This window comes from Bufo bufo, chromosome 5, assembly GCF_905171765.1.
Source record: "Bufo bufo chromosome 5, aBufBuf1.1, whole genome shotgun sequence".
Classification (NCBI taxonomy): Eukaryota; Metazoa; Chordata; class Amphibia; order Anura; family Bufonidae; genus Bufo; species Bufo bufo.
In genome coordinates, this window is record NC_053393.1 from 86,009,377 (window position 1) to 86,034,973 (window position 25,597).

A 25,597-nucleotide genomic window follows, 5' to 3' on the forward strand; every position below is an offset into this window, starting at 1 on the left:
GCCGATCCGGCCGTGCGGCCGCTAACTCTGTGGCCATCCGCCGCACCATCTGGCTTCGTTCTTGGGCGGCAGATGCCGCCTCCAAGAAGGCTCTGATTTCCCTTCCCTTTCTCGGCGGGAAGCTCTTTGGGAAGCGTTTGGAGGAGCTCATCTCGGAGGCCACTGGCGGTAAGAGCTCTCTTCTTCCCCAGAATCAGCCTCGCCGCCGTCGCTTTCCTGGGTCGTCCTCTCGGGCGCAGTCCTTTCGGTCCTTTCGGGCCCCCCCTGCCCGATCTGACAAGAAGGCCTCCAGGCCTTCCTTTAAGACCAAGCCCTCCTGGCATGCCAAGCCCAAACCTGCTCGCCCCCAGTCCACTAAACCTCCTTCCGCATGACTCCGTCAAGGTGGGAGGGCGTCTGCTCGCCTTTCAGGACGTCTGGCAAGCAAGTGTAGAAGACGCTTGGGTTCTGGAGGTAGTCTCCTCCGGATACAGGATCGAATTTTCCGATCTTCCGCCGGGACGGTTTCTTCCTGACGTCGCCCCCCAGGTCCCCCTCCGGGGCAGAAGATTTTTTTCAGGCCATTCGTTCCCTTCGCTCTCTAGGGGTCATCGTTCCGGTTCCAGAGTCAGAACGCTTTCGGGGGTTCTATTCGAATCTGTTCACGGTTCCCAAAAACGACGGTTCGCTCCGTCCTATCCTGGACCTGAAGGCGCTGAACCGCTTTGTCCGGGTCCGTCACTTTCGTATGGAATCCCTCCGGTCGGTGATCGCCTCCTTGGAGTCGGACGAGTTTCCTGTCGTCCATAGACATTCAGGACGCCTATCTCCACGTCCCCATTGCCCTCTCCCACCAAAGGTTCCTTCGCTTCGCGGTAGGTTCTCTTCATTTCCAATTCGTAGCCCTGCCCTTCGGCCTGGCCTCTGCTCCGAGGGTCTTCACCAAGGTGTTGGCGCCTCTCATGGCCCTTCTTCGTGCCAGGGGGGTCGCCTTGATACCTTACCTAGACGATCTTCTGATTCGGGCCCCGTCGTTGGAGGACAACCTGTCCAGCCTGCACATCACCCTCTCAGCTCTTTCCCAGTTCGGGTGGCTCGTCAACCACTCCAAGTCCTCCCTCGTCCCATGCCAGAGGATGCCCTTCCTGGGCATGATTTTCGACACTCGCCTCGGGCGGGTGTTTCTCCCCCCAGAAAGATTGCCTCCCTTCAGGCGGGGGTGACGCTTCTCCGCGGCCCGTCCACCCTGACTATCAGGACGTGTATGCGCGTCCTGGGGAGGATGGTGGCTTCCTTCGAAAGCCATTCCCTATTCCCAATTCCACTCCCGGGACCTTCAGTTGTTTCTTCTATCCAGGTGGGACAAGTCCCAGGCAGGTCTCGATCGCCTGGTTCGTCTCCCTCTCCAGCTTCGCCAGGACCTCTCCTGGTGGCTTCTTCTCGGACGGTGTCCCTGGGCCGTTCCTTTCTTCCCCCCAGTTGGCGGGTGGTCACGACGGACGCCAGCCTCTTGGGTTGGGGAGCTGTCCTCGACTCTCTCACAGTCCAGGGTCTTTGGTCTGCTCAGGAGTCCTCCCTGCAGATAAATGTACTCGAGCTCAGGGCAATTTTCCTGGCACTGTCTCACTGGACCCCACGTCTTCGCGGTCTCCCGGTCCGGGTTCAAACAGACAATTCCACCGCCGTGGCTTATCTGAACCACCAAGGGGGCACCAGGAGCGTGATGGCCTTGCAGGAAGCCTCCCATATCCTGCGCTGGGCGGAACTCCACGTTCCCGTCCTTTCCGCGGTGCACATTCCCGGGGTCGACAATTGGGCGGCAGACTTCCTCAGTCGTCAGCTAGTCGACCCGGGCGAATGGTCTCTTCACCCAGAGGTGTTCCTCCAACTTTGTCACCGATGGGGAACTCCGGACGTGGATCTTTTCGCGTCACGTCTCAACCACAGGATTCCGCGCTATGTCGCGCGGTCCAGAGACCCTCAGGCTTTCGCTGGTAGACGCCCTAGTTCTGCCTTGGTCTCAGTTCAACCTTCTGTACCTGTTCCCCCCCATTCCCCTCCTGCCCCGAGTGCTCAAGCGTCTCAAGGCAGCCCGGGTTTCGGCAATCCTGGTGGCTCCGGATTGGCCCCGCAGGGCGTGGTACGCAGATCTAGTGTTTCTGCTCGCCGACGCTCCGTGGCGACTTCCTCTGCGCCACGATCTCCTTTCTCAGGGTCCTCTGTACCACCCGAATTTACTTCAGCTTCGTTTGACGGCGTGGCCGTTGAGACCGCGGTCTTGAAGTCCCGTGGCCTCTCGGATTCTGTCATTCAGACGATGCTTCACGCTCGCAAACCCCAGTCAGCCCGTATTTACTACCGGACCTGGAGAGCGTATTTTACCTGGTGCGAGTCTGGGCGCTTCCGCCCTCTTCATTTCTCCGTCCCTAACGTTCTGGCCTTCCTTCAGGCCGGTTTTGAGAAGGGTCTTCGCCTAGCTTCTCTCAGAGGACAGATTTCGGCCCTCTCAGTCCTTTTCCAACGTCCTGTGGCCTCGCGGGCTCAGGTTAGGACTTTCCTACAGGGTGTCGCTCGCCGAGCCCCCCCCTTTCGTTTTCCAGTGGAGCCGTGGGACCTGAATCTCGTCCTTGGCGCCCTTCAGTCTTCTCCCTTCGAGCCTTTGGCAGAGATCTCTCTGTCGTTTGTCTCGTTCAAGGTGGCCTTCTTAGTGGCAGTCACCTCCATCCGCCGGGTTTCCGAACTGGCGGCGCTTTCTTGCCGTTCGCCTTTCCTGGTTTTCCATCAGGACAAGGTGGTGTTGCGTCCCGTTCCCTCTTTTCTTCCAAAGGTGGTCTCCTCGTTTCATATCAATGAAGAGATCGTCCTTCCCTCTTTCTGCCCTAATCCTTCTCACCCTAGGGAGAAATCCCTCCATTGCCTTGACGTTGTTCGGGCCCTTCGCCTGTACCTTCGCCTCACGAACCTTTCCGTCGTTCGGATTCCCTTTTCGTGGTCCCGGCGGGTCCTCGTAGGGGTTTTGCCTGCCTCCAAGGCTACCATCTCTCGCTGGGTTCGGTCGGCTGTCAAGGAGGGCCTATATCGCAAAGGGCCGTGCTCCCCCTTCCAGGTTGACCGCTCATTCGACTAGGGCAGTTGGGGCTTCCTGGGCGGTGCGTCATCAGGCATCTGCTTCCCAGGTCTGCCGGGCCGCCACCTGGGCGTCAGTTCACACTTTCTCTAAGTTTTATCACATTCATTCTCTGGCTTCCGCTGACGCTAGCCTGGGCGCAAGGTTCTGCAAGCAGCTGTGCTTTAGATTGGCGACATGGCGTTCTTCTTCCCTCCCTCAGGGACTGCTTTGGGACGTCCCATGGTGCTGTGTCCCCCAATGCCATGCACGAGAAAAATGGATTTTTTGTACTCACCGTAAAATCCTTTTCTCGTAGTAGGCATTGGGGGACACAGATCCCTCCCATTTTCTTACTGAGTTTCTTCTTGTTGTGGTCCCGGCGATTTGTGGTCGTTGGGTTTCCCCAGTTGAAGACTTGTTGGCGTTCAGTTTTCTGTTTGTTCAGGTGTATGGCGTTCCTACTGCTTTTGTACCGACTGGTGTATCTCGGCTCTTGCAGAGGGGTATAGCCCACCTGGGCGGAGCCAACACTTTTTTGTTTCTAGTGTCAGCCTCCTAGTGGCAGCTGGGCATATACCCATGGTGCTGTGTCCCCCAATGCCTACTACGAGAAAAGGATTTTACGGTGAGTACAAAAAATCCATTTATTTGCTTGAACCATAAAAATCATTACATTACGATAATCAGTTTCCAGCTAAACCTCTAAATTCATCCACTGGAAAATCAGCATCCACCCTGGAATGTATCCGTCTGATCAATGAAAGGCGACGTCATCTTTCCACATCTTGTAACGATTTTCTGGGGTGCGGTCGGGCAGCGCTTCATTGTAGTGTGCTTGAATGGATGTCCTGGCACTAAATAATATGATTTCATAATCACTACATTTTATTCTTACATATTTGGTTCTGAGAACATTCAAAAACAGTTACATGAACATGTGTGAATTATTTTAGCAGATCTCATTATATCCTGTATTTTTATAAATTTCTTACTTAAAGGGCTTCTGTCACCCCACAAAAGTCATATTTTTTTTTTTGGGATAGTTACATTCCTTATAGCGCGATATAGGAGAATATAATCTTGTCACTTACTTTCATGCGGCCGTTTCTTTAGAAAACGAAGTTTTATAATATGTAAATCCGGTCTCTACCAGCAAGTAGGGCGTCTACTTGCTGGTAGCCGCAGCAGAAAACCGCCCCCTCGCCGTGTTGATTGACAGGGCCAGCCGTGATCTCCTCCTCCAGCCGGCCCTGTCAGTATTTAAAAAATCGCGCGCCTCTGTTCATTCAGCGCAGGCGCTCTGAGATGAGGAGGCTCGTCTCCTCAGAACTCCCTCAGTGCGCCTGCGCCGATGACATCACCGAAAGAGAAGACGTCATCGGCGCAGGCGCACTGAGGGAGTTCTGAGGAGACGAGCCTCCTCATCTCAGAGCGCCTGCGCCGAATGAACAGAGGCGCGCGATTTTTGAAATACTGACAGGGCCGGCCGGAGGAGGAGATCACGGCTGGCCCTGTCAATCAACACGACGCAGGGGGCGGTTTTCTGCTGCGGCTACCAGCAAGTAGACGCCCTACTTGCTGGTAGAGACCGGATTTACATATTATAAAACTTTGTTTTCTAAAGAAACGGCCGCATGAAAGTAAGTAAGACTATTATATATATTATATTCTCCTATATCGCGCTATAAGGAATGTAACTATCCAAAAAAAAAAAAAAAGACTTTTGTGGGGTGACAGAAGCCCTTTAAAGAGTAGCTAAACTTTTAATTAACTTTTTTGTAAAATGTCCCTAATACCCCAATAACACTTTTTATAATGTACTTTATTAAGGCATTTTGAATGTTTAATAAAGATACCCCCCTAAAGCGCACCTTTCCCTGTGATCTTAAAATCCACTGTTCTGTACACCGTTGACTTCTGTCTGTGCCCCCCGAGGTTCACTAAATGCTGTACCCTGCGGGCTTCTGCCTGTTCCTGCTTCACTAAGCTAAAAGCTTACATGCAGGACTTTTAGCTTAGCGAAGCAGGCAGAGGCAGAAGCCCGCTCCGTTCAGCTAATCCTGGCATAGCACATGGGTACAGCATTTAGTGAACCTCGGGGGGGGCACGGACAGGAGCAGCAATGTGCGCTCCTGCCCGTACTCCCTGCGCTGCGGCCCCATTCATAAAGTGTAGAATCCGTACACTCCTGAGAAGTCAACGGTGTACAGAACAGTGGATTTTCGGAGGGGTATCTTTATTAAAAATTCAAAATGCCTTAATAAAATATATTGCAAAAAGTGTTATTAGGGTATTTGGGTAATTTTACCGAAAAGTTAATCAAAAGTTTAGTTACTCTTTAAAGGTTGGTCTTTACAGTACAAATCCCTTTTTGTTAGAAAAGTCCCCCAGAGTTGAGCTGATCACAGTGCGCACCATTGCTGGGATCCCCAGGGATCATCTGCAATTTGTAGGGGATCCTGACATGAAGGTAAATTATCCCATGTGAGACATTTATTAGATGTCATTTTAGGATACATTCACACAACCGTGGTGCAGCCATGTCTGTCTTGCGGACGGCAAACCGCGGGGACACCAAACCCATGAACTCCATGCTGAGTGGGTCCGCGATCCACATGATACGGCCACTTATAGGACATGTCCTATCTTTTATGGTGTGGAGGCATGGACCCAGGAGCCCACGGAAGGGCTTCTATGTGTTTCGGTGGGTTTTCCGATCTGTGCCTCCGCACCACAAAAGTGGGTCTGCACCGCTGCACGGAGTTCACATGGCCGGTTCCCATGTTTGCAGACACGCGGTCGTGTTACTGTAGCCTTAAAGGGGATCTCTCACCTCCCTGGAGCTCTCTTAAGACCAGCACACAATATGCGATGTCTGTTATGCAGGTTCCATTATGGTTACCCGTGAGGAAGGAGAAAAGTGAACTGATTTTCTTTCTTGGTTAATAGATTTATGGGAAAGAGCCCCAAATTTTACATGTCTGTTATTGTAATCCTCATTGTATCTCATTATAGTCAATTGAAAGAGAGTCTGTCAGCTCCAGACTTTTCCCAATTAAGCATAACACCTTGTAGGGCCGGTTTACTGGATTGTAAAATCAGTTTGTGTAATCTCAAGAAATTAATCTTGATGTAAATGAGGATTCAAGTGCACCATGGGCGGGGCTGTGCTCTTTGGTGCACCTTCTTTCCAACACTTTCACAGCCTAGTGTGTCCCGTTCTGGTTTGATTCACGGGGCCGGGCTTCCCTTGCTCCTGGCTTTTGTTTGCGCCAATTGTTCAAAATTTAGCACATATCCCGAGCAGTCCTGTCTTGGCCTCTATAGACTCTACTGTGCATGTGCCAATGGTTCATCCGGCTTCTGTAGAATCATATCCCTGAATGCCATTAAGTACAGATGAGACAATATGGCTGCCCACCATCCATAACCAGATCAGAAAATACAAAAAAAAAAAACTACAATCAGAAATGAACAAATTAGAAAAAAAGAATGTTTCACTGTCTGGTTTTAATTGGCAGCAAGACACAATTATTAATTTCTGTTTTTTACTTTTTAAGGCACACCTGATCCTAAGACGCAAGTAGGTTTTAGAGGAGGAAAATAATAAAAAAAATATATTTTTTCATCAGACCTCAGATCAGGCTTGCCAAACATACCTACAATCTCTATCAGACCTCAGATCAGACCTCCCGATCAGACCCACAATCCAGATCAGAACCCCCCCCCATCAGACCCACAATCCAGATCAAACCCCCCCCCCATCAGACCCACAATCCAGATCAAACCCCCCCCCCCCCCCTCCATCAGACCCACAATCCAGATCAGAACCCCTCCAATCTTCATTAGACCTCAGATCAGATATTAAAATAAATAAAACAACCTGCCTCTCCTGCTCTGGATGGCGCGCACTTCCTGCACTCACCTCTCTTTGGTCTTCTGCCGGCGCCACTCTGCACTGTGACCTGACATCGCGCAGTGTCCGATCATAGTGCACCCCTATGTGCATTATGTCCTGACACTATATGCAGTCAGAACACAGTACAGTGTGGTGCTGGCGCCCGGTGAGTACAGTCAGTGCTAGCAGCGCTACACTCGCCGCTCCCCGAACCTCCTGCATATTAATCAGCGCTTCCATAGTGAAAGCACTCACTAGTGTTCGCTTTGCCATTTTCCCCCACTTCCCCCATTTTCGATAACATACTTTAAAATCCAAGTTGTTGGTTTAGTAAGTTCTCATTCATAGTCATCTGGGCACCCTGTTAAACTGTCCCTTTTCTTACTGTATCCTGAACGGGGCCTTGGGAAAGTAAAAATGTGTAAAGTGTGATCTGTATGTGTTCATATGGCAGTAATATTACAGAAGTAAGGAAGCCCTTATTATGTGTGCGCTGCTTGCCGTCCTAGCCGGGGTCGAGCTGCCCGGCAGGTTATTTTCCGCGGTTTTGTTTGCTTTTTTTCCCCTTCCTGTCACATATGAAGGATAATCAGGAGTTGCCTGGAAACGGCGGCCGGCTACAAATTATATTCCCAGTTAAGTGATGATGCAATTTGGCTGCTGCATTTCCCTGTCTAAGCAAATAGAGCTTAGTAAATGGGATTTGAGGAGGGTGAAAATGCTTAATCACTTTATTGTATGCCAAGCATTTCTAAATCCTGACGCAGCTCGTCTGTTAACATTTCACACTGGTTATTTTTAGACCGAAAACCCAGTGGTTCTCTACAATATTGTCCTCTATAGGCCTCGTGCACACGACTGTATTTTTCCTCCGTCCGCTATCTGCATTTTTTTGGGAAGCCGTGCACACATCCGTATTTTTTGTGGATCTGCATGGCCGTTCCACTAATTATAAAACAGGCATCCTCAGACTGCGGCCTTCCTGCTGTTGTATAACTACAACTCCCACAATGCCCTGCTGTAGGCTGTTCAGGCATGCTGGGAGTTGTAGTTTTGCAACAGCTGGAGGGCCGCAGTTTCAGGATGCCTGTTATAAAACATGTCCTGTGGATGAGAACAGTCCTTTCTGTTGATGGGAGTGAGAAGGCGGCGGAATGAACACAGACGGTATCCGTATTTTTGGGATCCGTTGTTTGTGGACTGAAATACGGACAGGACCGTGTGATAACTGGTGTACATGCTGCCTGCCTCTAATCCCATAAAAAGAGAGGGCGATCACATTATAGACAGGACCTTATTAACTCATTATCAGACTCAATGGCAAATACCCTACACAGTCTGACATCCAATCGGTGCTGGCAGGTCTTTTTTAACGCATATGCAACATGCATACTATTGTCTTAAAGGGGTTTTCCCATCTCGGACAATGGGGGAATATCGCTAGGATATGCCCCCATTGTCTGATAGGTGCGGGTCCCACCACTGGGACCTTCACCTACAATGGCAACGGATCGGGGAAATGAACGGAGGGCGCACTGCGCATGCGCAGCCGGCCTCCATTCATTTCTATGGGGCCGCCGAAAATAGCCAAGCGCTGGCTCGGCTGTTTCCGTCTGCCCCATAGAAATGAATGAAAGCAGGGGCTGCGCGAGGTGGTGGAAATCTGGGGTCCTCCAGCCACAGCTCTCCCCGCTCTGTTCTCGCTGTAGGTGCGGGTCGACCTGCACTTATCAGACAATGGGGGCATATCCTAGCGATATGCCCCCATTGTCTGAGATGGGTATACCCTTTAAGGGACTGCAACCTCAGAATTTTTATAGCTTTGCTCCAGCTTGTCTTAACTTCATTAATGGCTTGGTGGTTGTACGCCAATATCTAGAGTGCCCAGCTTCTCCATACTATTTTTTTTTTAAAAGAGAAATCTCAGTTTGACTACATTTGGGGTGAGAACTGTAATTTTTTTTGCTGCCATTTACTGCTTTATTGTTACTGATTGCAAGAAACATACGAAAAGTCAGTGTCACAACTTCCTCAGTTCTCTGGTTTGGTAATGCCGTCAAGCTTTACTTCGTCAGTCATTTCCTTGCATATTCCTAGAGCATGACTGTTGTAATGTGTTTTATCGTACGTTTAATTTTGGTTTATTGTATGCTTCTACAGGTATAATCCTAAAACGGTCAAAAGAAGACGTTAAGGAGACTTTTGATCAGAAGAAGAAGACGTCTTAAGTAAAACTGATAAAACTAATGTTCAACGTGTTGATCTGTAAAGTGATCATTGTCTCATATAGTAATGGACCCAAGGGTCTGTTCAACTGAACAGTGTTAGGAGTCATGTCTATGACCAATATGAGTGGGCCATAAGTCTTCTCTACATATGCAGTGGTCTATCCGCCCCCTGCGTATAGGACCAGGTCTCTTCAGGTTAGAGTTAGTTTTCCACTTCTGCGACTGTATGGTGACGTCCACATGAAGGAATCGGGAAGGTTGTAGGCACCTTCCAATATCTTGTTGGTTTCCATTAATCTAAACCAAGAAATGAATGCGAGAGAAAAATGTAAATGTTTTTACTACGCCAAACTTTCTGTAAGCTGCTGCAATAAAGATGCAGAAGAAAAGACATGGATCCGTTTACTGTCACCCATGCTGTGGATGAAGGATTCTGATGCAGGCAGAGGTGAAGGACCCTGAGCCCAGACATTTTTGCAAACCTTTCCTTACACATATATTTACTTCTGGCACATCCCAGCTGAATCCTACATAGTCTGCAGCTGTTCTGAGTTGAAATAATTAAATAATTTACACTTAAAATGACCACTTGACACAATGTTCACTTTCTAGATTCTTGATGGCTTGTGAGTCCACTAGATACTTCTCAAGCTGGCAATGTTATTATATCTGGTGTCCGCCACCTACAGATACACAGTATAAGGAACAGAGTTAGGCAAAGACCATGTCCACGTAACTAGCAACTTTTCTTAGAACTCTGTTGTGTTCTTCCTCCTGGAAATGTATGAATAAACTTACAGCTGGATGTTACCGTTGCCCTTCTAACTGATGGTGTCAGTCTTTTTTTTTTTCTGGGAAAGTTTTGAGAAAATATTTCTATTTTAATAGCATTTTTTTTTGCTGTTAAAATAATCAGTTCTAGTGGTATAGGCACCATAAGGCCAGGTTTATATGGCAAACTTGGCCACTCGAGTCCTGCTGAGTTGCGAGAAATCCAGCCATAGTGTTTTTGGTCATGGCAAGCCAAGAGTCGCAACGTATCTCCATTCACTTTCACTATGCTGGGATGTAGCACAGAGATATTCTGATGTATGAAAGATATTGCGGCCAAGATTGCCGTGTAGCCGAAGCGAAACACTTGATAGCATACATAGGACGGATCCGGCATTCCAGTATTTTGAATGCCGGATCCGGCACTAGTACATTCTTTTGGAAAAAAAATGCCGGATCCGCCATTCAGGCAAGTCTTCGCTCGTGTGAAATGAGCCTAAGGCACACCTGTGCAATATTCATTCTGTCTAATCAGCACCTTGATATGCCACACTTGTGAGGTGGGATGGATTATCTCGGCAAAGGAGAAGTGCTCACTAACACAGATTTAGACAGATTTGTGAACAATATTTGAGAGTAATGGGTCTTTTGTGTATGTAGAAAATGTTTCAGATCTTTGAGTTCAGCTCATGCAAAATGGGAGCAAAACCGAAAGTGTTGTGTTTATATTTTTGTTCAGTGTGTGTGTGTGTATATATATACATACATACACACACACACAGTACAGACCAAAAGTTTGGACACACCTTCTCATTCAAAGAGTTTTCTTTATTTTCATGACTATGAGGCATCAAAACTATGAATTAACACATGTTGAATTATATACATAACAAACAAGTGTGAAACAACTGAAAATATGTCATATTCTAGGTTCTTCAAAGTAGCCACCTTTTGCTTTGATTACTGCTTTGCACACTCTTGGCATTCTCTTGATGAGCTTCAAGAGGTAGTCCCCTGAAATGAAGGAGTTCCCAGAGATGCTTAGCACTTGTTGGCCCTTTTGCCTTCACTCTGCGGTCCAGCTCACCCCAAACCATCTTGATTGGGTTCAGGTCCGGTGACTGTGGAGGCCAGGTCATCTAGCGCAGCACCCCATCACTCTCCTTCATGGTCAAATAGCCCTTACTTTCAAAGTTTTCCCAATTTTTCGGCTGACTGACTGACCTTCATTTCTTAAAGTAATGATGGCCACTCGTTTTTCTTTACTTAGCTGCTTTTTTTCTTGCTATAATACAAATTCTAACAGTCTATTCAGTAGGACTATCAGCTGTGTATCCACCTGACTTCTCCTCAACGCCACTGATGGTCCCAGCCCTATTTATAAGGCAAGAAATCCCACTTATTAAACCTGACAGGGCACACCTGTGAAGTAAAAACCATTTCAGGGGACTACCTCTTGAAGCTCATCAAGAGAATGCCAAGAGTATGCAAAGCAGTAATCAAAGCAAAAGGTGGCTACTTTGAAGAACCTAGAATATGACATACCGTATATACTCGAGTATAAGACGAGTTTTCTCGCTCATATCATTGGGGGACACAGGACCGTGGGTATAGCTTGCTGCTGCCACTAGGAGGCGACACTAGGCTGAAAGCTGTTAGCTCCTCCCCTGCAGGCTATACCCCCTCCAGCCTGGAGAGAGCATATCAGTTTTTAGCTTAGTGTCGTAGGAGGCAGACCTCCCTGCTTTGCAGGGTGGCGTTTTTATTTTTTCTTCTGATTTTATTATTTTTATCTTTAATTCACAGACTATTGGAAGGGGGCACAGGGTCACCTGCGTCCCTGTATCCCCGGGAGGCTGGCCGGTGTATCTAAGTCACCGCCTTGCCTCCCCCAAGAAGGCAAAGTGGACCAGGGCAGCCTCGCTCCCCTGCTTCCCCCCAGCAAGAGGGCCACCCTCTCTTCAGCCCTTCTCTGCCCGGACCCCGTCGCATGGTGCCAGCGGTACATAGGGTGGCCCTGCTGGTGTTGCATCATAGGGTGAAGAACACAGATGAAGACAGGTAAGTAATCTGCTTCATCCCCCTAGCTGCAGGAGAACCTCCTCCATCTTTCACCCCACCCGTCCGTCAGCCCGATCTCCGGCCTCACTGTTCTCGCCGCACGGCCGCTCTGCGGCATATCGGGTCTATTTATTAGAGGCGGCGGCATAGCACACATTACCTTTTAGCCGCAGCGGTTCCAGTACCGCTGTGGTCAGGGCCGGACATGGGGATCATAGGCGTTCTGACCTCACTTCAGCATAGGCTGCCGTTCCCGGGCTGGAAGGGGCGTGGCTTGCCGATCCCGGGCTGGAAGGGGGCGTGACTTGCCGGTCCGGTCTGGAAGGGGGCGTGGCTTATTCTCCCACCCTGATTCAGCTTCCTGATTCTTCCTCTGCACTGCGTGGGTAGGATACAGGACCTGGGACCTCCATACTGGTAGGCAATCGATACCCCCATCCAGCAGGAGATTTGACCATGTCTGACCCCGCCACTGACCCCCACCAGGCACCTGTAGGACCCACTTACTATGCCTGCTCCTTATGTTCGGAGAAATTCCCTCGTGGTCAGTCACTATCACTGTGCTCTGCATGTCAGAAACCTGCACAGAGCCATCCCCCTAGGGCACAACAGCCCACAGAAGCCCTGGAGCGGCCTGTCCAGGGGGAACCAGACTGGGCAAGGTCCCTGTCACGGGCAGTGGAAGACCTCTCAAAAATCTCCCATTCCACCCTTTCATTGCTGGGTCGTTTGTAGAGAAATCACCACCGGCGCAACCCGCACAGTCGCATAGCGCACAAACCAGAGGTAGACTTCCTAGTAAGCGCCCCAGAGCAGGCACCCATTCCTCCTCTGACGCCTCAGCATCCCCCCCTGCTCCTGGATCCCATTCACAGGCGTCCTCCCTTTTAGGCGACGCACTGTCAGAAGGAGAGCTTGGGGATTCGGATGCAGATATGGATCCGGAGCACTCTTCTCAGATTGCATCCATGGTGGATAGCCTGATATCGGCAATAAGGGACACCTTCCAGGTTCAGGAGGACCTTCCCTCCACTAGCCAACAAGGGGTGTCATTTCTGCGTACAAAGCAGAACCCCAAATCGTTCCCATTACACAACGATTTTTCTATCGTTGTCACGAAGGCTTGGGACCAGCCAGGTTTGCGTTTCATTATTCCGAAACGCCTAGACCTACTCTACCCTTTTCCACGTGAGTCCGTGGACAAATGGTCCTCCCCACCGAAGGTGGACCCACCGGTTGCTCGCTTGGCAAAATTCACTACCATCCCGGTGGCGGATGGCTCGTCCCTCCAGGATCCAGTGGACCGCCGCATAGAGTCGATCTTTACGGCGAGCGGTTCGGCATTGCGACCGATTTTCGCCTCTGCCTGGGTAGCCAAAGCAGTTTCGGAGTGGTCCCTCCATTTGAACCAGGACATAGAGTCCGACCTCCCTCCCGCTGAAACTTCAATCGTCAGCGCTCAAATTTCTCAGGCAGGGAAATATCTCTGTGAAGCGGCTTTGGATGCTGGGACTATGATCGCCCGTTCCTCAGCTCTCGCCACTTCCATCCGCCGGGAGTTGTGGCTCAAGGCCTGGAAAGCCGATTCCTCATCTAAGCGCTCCCTGTTGAGGCTTCCGTTCTCGGGGTCTCGGCTATTTGGGTCCAAATTAGATGAGATTATTTCGGAGGCTACGGGTGGAAAAAGCACCCATCTGCCCCAACCAGGGCAAAGCGGCCTTTTCAGTCCAGAACTTCATCTTCTCGCTTTCAGTCCTTTCGCCGCTTTTCGGGCACCCGTTCAGCACCCACCTCAGTGGCGGGGCCGCCCAATCAGGATCGGCGGAAAGGACCGTCCTTTAAGCCCCAGCAGGCCTGGCGTCCGCGGCCTCAGCAGCCTCGCACAGCCCCCAGGTAAGCAGCCTTCAGCATGAAGGTTTGTCCCCCACCCTCACAGGTGGGGGGCGTCTTCTCCTGTTTCAGGAGATTTGGCACGCCCATATTCCGACGCATGGGCGCTCGAGGTTGTCTCCTCGGGCTACAAAATAGAGTTCAGGTCTCTTCCCCCCAACCGCTTCTTCCTCTCCCAGCCCTCGAGGGATCCCATCCGGGCCGCGGCTCTTTTGCACGCAGTCCAGTCACTTCTCTCACGGGGGGTGATTTCCCTGTTCCCTTGGAGAGCGGTTTACGGGTTTTTATTCCAACCTGTTTGTGGTCCCCAAAAAGGAGGGCGATGTGAGGCCAGTGCTGGACCTAAAACTGTTGAACCGTTATCTGCGGGTTCAAAGGTTCAGGATGGAGTCCCTTCGTTCCGTGGTTGCTTCACTGGTGAAAGGGGAGCACATGGTGTCCTTAGACATCCAGGATGCATATCTCCACATCCCCATCACCACAGCCCACCAACGGTTCCTTCGATTTGCCATCCAGGCAGCTCATTACCAGTTCGTCGCTCTGCCGTTCGGTCTGGCGACGGCTCCGAGTATTTACAAAAGTTCTTGCCCCTCTTCTGGGGATTCTGCGGTCCAGAGGCATTACTCTTCTCCCGTATCTGGACGACATCTTAATCAAGGCACCTACAGCGGCTCAATGCGAAGAGAGTCTTCAGATTACGATGAGCACCCTCACTCGCTTCGGGTGGATTATCAACCTGAGGAAGTCATGCCTGTCTCCCACCACTCAGATCAGATTCTTGGGCATGACACTGGACTCCGAGGCTGCCGTGGTGCGTCTACCACTGGACAAGAGATCGGACATTCAGAGGACGGTGCGTCTGCTCATTCAGCGCCGCAGGGTGTTGATTCGCAGCTGCATGCGAGTACTGGGCCTGATGGTGGCCTCCTTCGAGGCGATTCCATTCGCCCAGTTCCACACCAGGGATTTTCAGAGGCTCATTTTGTCCTCCTGGGACAAGTCCCGGGATTCTCTGGACCTCAGGATCTCTCTGTCCCACCCAGTGCGCGCGGCTCTGGGCTGGTGGATGGTACCGGACCACATGTCCTCGGGGAAGTCCTTCCTTCCAGTGTCATGGACGGTGGTCACGACCGACGCCAGCCTCAGCGGCTGGGGAGGGGTCTTCGGTACCCGGACAGCCCAAGGCGTTTGGTCTCTGTCGGAGTCCAAACTACCTATCAATATACTGGAGCTCCGGGCCATCTACCTCTCCCTCTGCCATTGGACCCCCTATTTGCAGGGCCGTCCGGTCAGGATAGAGTCGGACAACGCTACAGCGGTTGCCTATTCAACACCAAGGGGGGACTCGCAGCGGGACGGTGATGAACGAGGCCGCAAGGATTCTGCAGTGGGCGGAAGCCCATGTTCCGGTGATCTCGGCTATATTCATCCCGGGTGTGGACAATTGGACAGCGGACTTCCTCAGCTGAACGACGGTGGACTCGGGGGGAGTGGTCTCTCCATCCGGAGGTGTTCGAGGACCTTTGTCTCCGATGGGGACGCCCAGAAGTGGATCTGATGGCGTCCAGGCTAAATCACAAACTCCCGTGCTTTCTGTCTCGCGCAAGAGATCCGATGGCGTACGACGTGGACGCCCTCGTGGCTCCGTGGGACAACTTTACGTTTCTGTACGTGTTCCCTCCGTTACCGCTCCTACCTCGGATCCTACGCAGAATCAGGATGGAGGGCATTCAGACGCTTCTGATCGCCCCAGACTGGCCTCGTCGAGCTTGGTACTCAGAGCTCATTCTTCTTCTGGGAGACGTGCCGTGGCCCCTTCCACTCAGGCCCGACCTGCTCTCACAGGGCCCAGTCTTCCACCAGGGTTTAAATACGCTACGTTTAACGGCGTGGCTATTGAAACCTTCCTGTTGAAGCAAAGAGGTTTCTCCGATGCAGTTGTTCGCACGATGATTAGGGCTAGGAAGCCCTCCTCCGCCAAGATCTATTATCGGACGTGGAAATCTTTCCTCAAATTCTGTGAGGACAGGGATCTTCCCAGGCAGTTTTCCCTCCCTACGGTGCTGGCTTTCCTTCAGGCGGGTTTAGAGCTGGGACTAGCTCTGAGTTCGCTGAAAGGTCAGGTTTCTGCTCTTTCCATTTTTTTCCAGCGTACACTGGCGGTGTTGGGTCTGGTCAAGACTTTCATACAGGGAGTGGCTCACACCGCAGTCCCTTATCGGCCACCGTTGCATTCCTGGGACCTGAATCTGGTGCTGGTAGCGCTCCAGTCCGAGCCATTTATACCTCTGCGATCAGTCTCCCTTCGCATGCTTTCATGGAAGGTTGCGTTTCTGGTTGCAATTACCTCCATCCGGCGGGTGTCGGAACTGGCGGCTCTCTCGTCCAAAGAGCCCTTCTTGGTGTTTCATCAAGACAAGGTAGTACTCCGGACAGTGCCGTCCTTCCTGCCGAAGGTGGTGTCGGCGTTTCATGTTAATGAGGACATTGTTCTGCCCTCTTTTTGCCCTGAGCCTTCTCATCCTAGGGAGGTGGCTCTCCACCGTCTGGATGTGGTACGGGCCTTGCGGATCTACCTGGCAGTGGTGGCCCCTTTTAGACGTACGGAATCCCTGTTCGTAATCTCGGAAGGTCCTCGTAAAGGTTTGGCAGCCTCGAAGGTGACGATTGCTCGGTGGATTAGATCGGCCATTGCAGAGGCCTACCGCTCTAAGGGCAAGGTTCCTCCTCCCGGTATCACGGCTCACTCTACCAGGGCGGTCGGGGCTTCTTGGGCTCACCTTCACCACGCTTCGGCGTCTCAATTGTGTAAGGCAGCGACTTTGTCCTCTTTACACACCTTCACGAAATTTTACCGAGTGCATTCTTTCGCCTCGGCGGATGCTGCTCTTGGCCGCAGAGTTTTGCAGGCCGCAGTGTAGTGTCTTACCAGAGGGAGTTGGTTTTGTTCTGGGCCAGTGGTTGTTTCCCGCCCCCGGGACTGCTTTAGGACGTCCCACGGTCCTGTGTCCCCCAATGAATGAGCGAGAAAACGAGATTTTTGTGAACTCACCTGTAAAATCTCTTTCTCGCTTTATTCATTGGGGGACACAGCACCCACACATTTTTTCTTTTATTATGAGGCCAGTGGGTCCGAGTTGCCGTTTGGGGCTGGTGTCCGTTTTTTTTTTTTTGTTGGGCAGTGGTCCTTACTGGTTGTGTTTTTGTTTCGGTACTGTTTCTCCTACTGCTGAAGCACAAACTGATATGCTCTCTCCAGGCTGGAGGGGGTATAGCCTGCAGGGGAGGAGCTAACAGCTTTCAGCCTAGTGTCGCCTCCTAGTGGCAGCAGCAAGCTATACCCACGGTCCTGTGTCCCCCAATGAATAAAGCGAGAAAGAGATTTTACAGTTGAGTTCACAAAAATCTCGTGTTTTGCCACATTTTTGTGCTCAAAAAGCCCCCTCGAGTAAAGAGCTCAGCAATGAGCAATGATTAAAGTTAAAGGTTACTGATTAGTTTATAAATATACTGCTGTGAGCGTCTGGGAGGGGGATCTGTGGATGGCACTGTAGGGGGATCTGTGGATGGCAGTGCCATCCACAGATCCTCCTACAGTGCCATCCACAGATCCCCCCTCCCCTAAACAGTGCCATCCACAGATCCCCCTACAGTCCCCCCTACACTGTTTAGGGGAGGGGGGATCTGTGTATGGCACTGTTTAGGGGGGAGATCTTTGGATGGCTCCCTGTATTTAATGCAGAGTGTGTGTGTATATAATGCACACACTCTGCATTAAATACAGGGACTCAAAGTCAGACTCCCATCAATCTGAGTCACCCTCTTGCAGATGTGTGTATATAATGTAGAGTGTGTGCATTATATACACATACACTCTGCATTATAGCTGCATTTCCCACCCTAGTCTTATACTAGAGTCAATAATTTTTCCCTTTTTTTGGGGTAAAATTAGGGGCCTCGGCTTATACTCGAGTATATTTTCAGTTGTCCGGGGCAGGTTTTTCCCTAGCAGGAAGGTGATCGCAGGTCAGGCCTGCTGTAATCGGGGTAAGGGTACTTTCACACTAGCGTTTTTTTCTTTTCCGGCATAGAGTTCCGTCCTAAGGGCTCTATACCGGAAAAGAACTGATCAGTTTTATCCTAATGCATTCTGAATGGAGAGCAATCCGTTCAGAATGTCTTCAGTTCAGTCTTTTTAACTTTTCAGGATTGAGATAATACCGCAGCATACTGCGGTTTTATCTCCGGCCAAAAAATCGGGACACTTGCCTGAATGCCGGATCTGGCATTTTTTTCCATAGGAATGTATTGGCATAGGAATGTAATCCGTCATTCAAATTGCCGCATTGACGGATCCGGCTTTAAAAATGTGAAAAAAATAAATACCGGATCCGTTTTGCCGGATGACACCGGAAAAACGGATCTGGTATTGCAATGCATTTTTCTGACTAACCAGGTATTTTTTTAGACTGATTAACCACTTGCCGCAACTGTAACGCCGAAAGGCGTCATCGTGGCGGCTCCCCCAGGCTACGCTAACGCCGATTGGCGTCATCTCGCGTGAGCCGAGATTTCCTGTGAACGCGCGCGCACACAGGCGCGCGCGCGCTCACAGGAACGGAAGGTAAGAGAGTTGATCTCCAGCCTGCCAGCGGCGATCGTTCGCTGGCAGGCTGGAGATGTGTTTTTTTTAACCCCTAACAGGTATATTAGACGCTGTTTTGATAACAGCGTCTAATATACCTGCTACCTGGTCCTCTGGTGGTCCCCTTTGTTTGGATCGACCACCAGAGGACACAGGTAGCTCAGTAATATGTTGCACCAAGCACCACTACACTACACCCCCCCTGTCACTTATTAACCCCTTATTCACCCTTGATCACCCCTGATCACCCCATATAGACTCCCTGATCACCCCCCCTGTCATTGATTACCCCCCTGTAAAGCTCTATTCAGACGTCCGCATGATTTTTACGGATCCACTGATAGATGGATCGGATCCGCAAAACGCATACGGACGTCTGAATGGAGCCTTACAGGGGCATGATCAATGACTGTGGTGATCACCCCATATAGACTCCCTGATCACCCCCCTGTCATTGATTACCCCCCTGTAAAGCTCTATTCAGATGTCCGCATGATTTTTACGGATCCACTGATAGATGGATCGGATCCGCAAAACGCATACGGACGTCTGAATGGAGCCTTACAGGGGCGTGATCAATGACTGTGGTGATCACCCCATATAGACTCCCTGATCACCCCCCTGTCATTGATTACCCCCCTGTAAAGCTCCATTCAGATGTCCGCATGATTTTTACGGATCTACTGATAGATGGATCGGATCCGCAAAACGCATACGGACATCTGAATGGAGCCTTACAGGGGCGTGATCAATGACTGTGGTGATCACCCCATATAGACTCCCTGATCACCCCCCCCTGTCATTGATTACCCCCCTGTCATTGATCACCCCCCTGTAAAGCTCCATTCAGACGTCCGCATGATTTTTACGGATCCACTGATAGATGGATCGGATCCGCAAAACACATACAGGCGTCTCCCTGGAGCCTTCCAGGGGGGGGGTGATCACCCCATATAGACTCCCTGATCACCCCCCTGTCATTGATCACCCCCCCTGTCAGGCTGCATTCAGATGTCCGTATGATTTTTACGGATCCACTGATAGATGGATCGGATCCGCAAAACGCATCTGGACGTCTGAATGGAGCCTTACAGGGGCGTGATCAATGACTGTGGTGATCACCCCATATAGACTCCCTGATCACCCCCCTGTCATTGATTACCCCCTGTAAAGCTCCATTCAGATGTCCGCATGATTTTTACGGATCTACTGATAGATGGATCGGATCCGCAAAACGCATACGGACGTCTGAATGGAGCCTTACAGGGGCGTGATCAATGACTGTGGTGATCACCCCATATAGACTCCCTGATCACCCCCCCTGTCATTGATCACCCCCCCTGTCATATGATTTTTACGGATACATGGATCGGATCCGCAAAACACATACGGACATCTGAATGGAGCCTTATAGGGGGGTGATCAATTGATCACCCCTCTGTAAGGCTCCATTCAGACATTTTTTTGGCCCAATTTAGCGGAAATTATTATTTTTTTCTTACAAAGTCTCATATTCCACTAACTTGTGTCAAAAAATAAAATCTCACATGAACTCACCATACCCCTCACGGAATCCAAATGCGTAAAAATTTTTTGAGATTTATATTCCAGACTTCTTCTCACGCTTTAGGGCCCCTAGAATGCCAGGGCAGTATAAATACCCCACATGTGACCCCATTTCGGAAAGAAGACACCCCAAGGTATTCCGTGAGGGGCATATTGAGTCCATGAACGATTGAAATTTTTGTCCCAAGTTAGCGGAAAGGGAGACTTTGTGAGAAAAAAAATATATAAAATCAATTTCCGCTAACTTGTGCCAAAAAAAAAAAAAATTCTATGAACTCGCCATGCCCCTTATTGAATACCTTGGGGTGTCTTCTTTCCAAAATGGGGACACATGTGGGGTATTTATACTGCCCTGGCATTCTAGGGGCCCTAAAGCGTGAGAAGAAGTCTGGGATCCAAATGTCTAAAAATGCCCTCATAAAAGGAATGTGGGCCCCTTTGCGCATCTAGGCTGCAAAAAAGTGTCACACATCTCGTATCGCCGTACTCAGGAGAAGTTGGGCAATGTGTTTTGGGGTGTTATTTTACATATACCCATGCTGGGTGAGAGAAATATCTTGGCAAAAGACAACTTTTCCCATTTTTTTATACAAAGTTGACATTGACCAAGATATTTATCTCACCCAGCATGGGTATATGTAAAATGACACCCCAAAACACATTTCCCAACTTCTCCTGAATACGGAGATACCAGATGTGTGACACTTTTTTGCAGCCTAGGTGGGCAAAGGGGCCCATATTCCAAAGAGCACCTTTCGGATTTCACTGGTCATTTTTTACAGAATTTGATTTCAAACTCCTTACCACACATTTGGGCCCCTAGAATGCCAGGGCAGTATAACTACCCCACAAGTGACCCCATTTTGGAAAGAAGACACCCCAAGGTATTCGCTGATGGGCATAGTGAGTTCATGGAAGTTTTTATTTTTTGTCACAAGTTAGTGGAATATGAGACTTTGTAAGAAAAAAATAAATAAAAAATCATCATTTTCCGCTAACTTGTGACAAAAAATAAAAAGTTCTATGAACTCACTATGCCATCAGCGAATACCTTAGGGTGTCTACTTTCCGAAATGGGGTCATTTGTGGGGTGTTTGTACTGTCTGGGCATTGTAGAACCTCAGGAAACATGACAGGTGCTCAAAGTCAGAGCTGCTTCAAAAAGCGGAAATTCACATTTTTGTACCATAGTTTGTAAACGCTATAACTTTTACCCAAACCATTTTTTTTCTTACCCAAACATTTTTTTTTTTATCAAAGACATGTAGAACAATAAATTTAGAGAAAATGTATATATGGATGTCGTTTTTTTTGCAAATTTTGCAACTGAAAGTGAAAAATGTCATTTTTTTGCAAAAAATCGTTAAATTTCGATTAATAACAAAAAAAGTAAAAATGTCAGCAGCAATGAAATACCACCAAATGAAAGCTCTATTAGTGAGAAGAAAAGGAGGTAAAATTCATTTGGGTGGTAAGTTGCATGACCGAGCAATAAACCGCTAAAGTTGTGGAGTGCCGATTTGTAAAAAAGGGCCTGGTCTTTAGGGGGGTATAAACCTGTGGTCGTTAAGATCCTGATAAGTCTGAAAAATGCCTGATCAGTCAGAAAAAATTAAATGCGTTTGCATACAGTTCTTTAATTCTGGGGCCGATTGCTTTGAACCGCTGACCTTGGGAAAACCCCAAAACCGAGTGCGCCCCCATCCCCGTTGGCTGGTGTCAGTTGTGATTATTAAGGGATTGTCCCTTGTCCATTCTACCCCTTAACTCAGATTTTCTGACCATGTCCACTACCTCAGGGAATTTCTTACTGACATGGGCAGAATGAAAGGATGTGCATTTGAAGAACCCTGGACCTGAACTGTGCCCGTTTTACCGCTGGTATGCAAGATGTCATCAAACCTAGAACTGAAATGGCCTTCCTTAGAGTGGTCATTCTGGTTTTGCTGAATTACCCTATCTTCTGCTGTATTGAAAGGCACTTCCCCACCGGGAGGTGGGACTTTTGGGACAAGGAATCTAGTAGAACTTCGAGGAAGGTGCATTGATAGACATGCGTCAGACATGATTTCTTCCAGTTTACCATCCAGCCCAAGCTCATCAATATCTTTAACACTTCGGGAACTCTGAGACTGTCCTACTACCAGCAGATTGTCTAGGTACGGTATAATTATAATGTGCCATCACCTCTGCCATAAGTTTCGTAAAGATTCTTGGTGCCTGCGATATCCCAAAGAGGAGGGCTCTGAACTGTAGGTGGAGAACTGACTCTTACCCTTACTGCTACCCTGAGACGATGGGTGTATGGGTACATGGTAATAGGCGTGGAATAGATGTAGAATTGTTGACGATATGTATTCCATGATAAATTTAGGTCCTTCAGGTTTATTATAGTTCGATAGGACCCATGCGGCTTGGGGACAAGAAAGAGTGTTGAATAAAAACCTGCCCCTATTTCTTCTGCGGGAACTGGAACCAGGACTGATTTGTCCAGATTTCTTATCTCCCTTAATAAGGCGACCTGTTTTGGAGAGTCTTGTAGAGCCGTCATTTTTAGCCTTTCCGGTGGGGGACTTTTGAATTCTAAGCGGTAACCTTCCTTTATTATATTTTTTACCCAGGCACTTGATGTGATATTTTGCCAGGATTGAAAATATAAAGACAGCCGACCCCCCACCCCACCTGATCCCTGGCGTCATTGCTGAGTAACATTGGAAGACTGGGGCTTGGATTTGAATAAAAGGCTTTTTGACTTCTCACTCATTGCCTCTTTCGGGATCTAGTTTCATCTCTTATCTCTAACCCAAAAGGGCCTTCTCTGCTTCGGAAGGACTGGCACCGGGAATCCCTTTTTTCTATATCAGACGCTTTATCTAATAGGTCATTCAGCGCAGAACCGAATAAAAATTTTCCCTGGCAAGGAAGGGCACATAATTTGGACTTAGAGGCGACATCTCCCTTCCATCCCTTCAGCCAAAGGGATCTTCTAGCCGAATTCGATATTGCTGCTGCTCTAGCAGAGAACCTTATGTCAGCTGATGCATCCGAAAAAAAGTCCACCGCTTTTGACATTGTAGGAATTGCTTCCAGCAACTGATCCCTCGGGGTTCTGTTAGCCATATGGGATTCTAACTCCCCTAACCAGACTGTCCCACATTGCCAGGATTCAGATTGCTGTATCGCCAATAATCTGATTTATCAGTCTTCTCTAGGACTGCAAAGCCCCCAGTACGGTTAAAAAAAAAATTATATTAATTTATCCATCTGATACTAGCAGCTGCCAAAGTCCTGGTGGTGAGACACTTGAAACGACAAGACCCACCTTTGATTCCACAATGGCTAGCCAGAGGAGATCAGATTTACAGATTTGAACAGCTTGCCCACTGGGATCTCACACGCCACTTCTATCATAGCCATCTGGGATCCTTGGGTAACATATAGAAGATATGCTTTGACAGCTTCTGATAGGACCGCTCTGTAGCAACAATGATGGCCACCCTTATGTGCAGGATCTGAAAGGGTTTGCTCTTTACAATTACTTTCCCCACCCCCTTTTTTCTTTGGCCGTTGGAATGTTATTTTCCATAGTTATTCCTTGGATTATATGCTTTACAACTCTGACACTATCTCAGCCCAAACCACTTGCAGAAATTATTGGCGGTCACTGTACTTTTACTGGATTGTATTGTAAGATGTCATCAGTGTTTGAAAATATGGTGCACGGATAGACACTTAAGGGGTAATGTATTAGCATGCAACTTTTTGCTCTCATTTTCTTTTGAGTGTCTGTCATGGGTTGAATTTGCTTTTTTGCCAACATTTATGGAATACCTTTAGACTGAAACATCTATAAGCAGGGATATCAAACTCTTGGCCCTCCAGCTGTTGCAAAACTACATCATGTTTTTGTTCGACCAAAACTCGACTGACGCCGGCAACCGGCCAGATCCCACTGTAGTCAAGCGGTGGACGGCAGTATCCAGTGAACGTTGGCAGGCCGTTCTCTGCTGGATCAGTTAAACAGGGGTGTGAACCTTCCCTAAGGCCCCTTTCAGACAAGCGAGTTGTACCCTCCGGACTCGCTGCGTGAGTATAAAGACTGCTTCCGTCCAACACTGCCGGGGGTCGCATAGCATTATATTGATTTATGATGCTAGGTAAACCATAGAGGTCTGGCATGTATTGTATACCAGTGACAGCATTATGTCAGTGTCATCTATTCCAGACCTCTAAGGGTTACATGGCATCATAAATCAATATAATGCTATGTGACCCCAGCAGTGTTGGAAGTTCAGGACAGGAGCTGTCTTATACTCACGCAGCGAGTCCGGAGGGTACAACTCGCTCGTCTGAAAGCGGCCTAACAGTGACTGGAGTTTAATAGATTTTGCCTCCGTTGTGGGCAGGTTTACAAGATAAAGTCTCAGTCGCCCACTCTCCATTCATACAAAAGATCAGACAAGTCAGGTTTTTGTTTTCCTTCATATAATTTTATATTGCATAATATAAAGTTGCATTTCAACAACCCTATTTTGCACAGCAAATTGTTACATACAGCATCTGAGTAGATTTTCAACTTTTACACAGCATTATGTGTGAGTAGTGTACGGATGTTTCACAGAGAAACCATAATGATCACGGCAGCCAGGATACGTCTTGGGCCTTCTAAAAGGGTCATCCGTCTAAACAGGACACATCCTAGCAGGTTACATATAAACAGTTTCAAGTGCTAGTATCCTGGAAAATACAGCGACAGTGTAAACTGGGATTCATAGGAGAATGGTTTCGAACCATACTGTTGCAAGGCCACACACGGTTACAGGGGTACTCATCGTACATGAGGTTCAGAGTGATGAACGCTGCAGCAGCAAATAAAAGTAAAAACATTCATTTAGGCCAGGACTACACATGAAACATCTAGCATTTCCTAGAGATTAAGCACAACATGCAGCTACCGCAGGAATGTCCAACTGTTTAGGCCTAACCATAGAATCCCCCAGATAATGGTCTCATAATGCCCCTTAAACCAAAATAACCGCTGGACAAAGCCATCTTTTAGACTCCTTCCCCCCCCCATTGACATGGGTAGGTCTTCTCCAACGAGAGATGGAGGTACAGTAATCTCCTGTTGAAATGTCAATGTGGGTAATGTTCTTCAGCCCAAGTTTATACCTACCAAAAGATTTAGTGGTACAGCATGACATCAGAGCCGGACTGGCATTAGGACAATCAGCCTTTTTATCCCATGTTTCAGCGTAAAAATACAATCTATGATTTTATTTTTCTCCAGTGTGGATGTGGCGCAGAGGAGCTCCAAGTTACACGACTGCAGTGTAACAACTGACTAATCTTGGGTCACTCTTCCTTTTTTGGTCCCCAATAGAAGATCAGTGGCCTTCACTCATGAACATTAGACAGTGTGGTCAACCCTTGAATGGGTCTAAAACATA

At 48.9% G+C, this 25,597-nt stretch overlaps 1 protein-coding gene across 2 annotated transcripts in view; it reads left to right on the forward strand.

Annotated features, from left to right (window-relative positions):
• Positions 1-10,039, forward strand: part of NBN (nibrin) — a 54,229-nt gene extending 44,190 nt beyond the window's left edge. For both annotated transcript variants that reach the window (XM_040432263.1, XM_040432265.1), the window contains exon 16: positions 9,147-10,039. In XM_040432263.1, the coding sequence (XP_040288197.1) occupies positions 9,147-9,180 (34 nt within the window). In that variant the 3' untranslated portion in view covers positions 9,181-10,039. The remainder of the gene's footprint in view (positions 1-9,146) is intronic.
• The last annotated feature ends 15,558 nt before the right edge of the window (positions 10,040-25,597 follow it).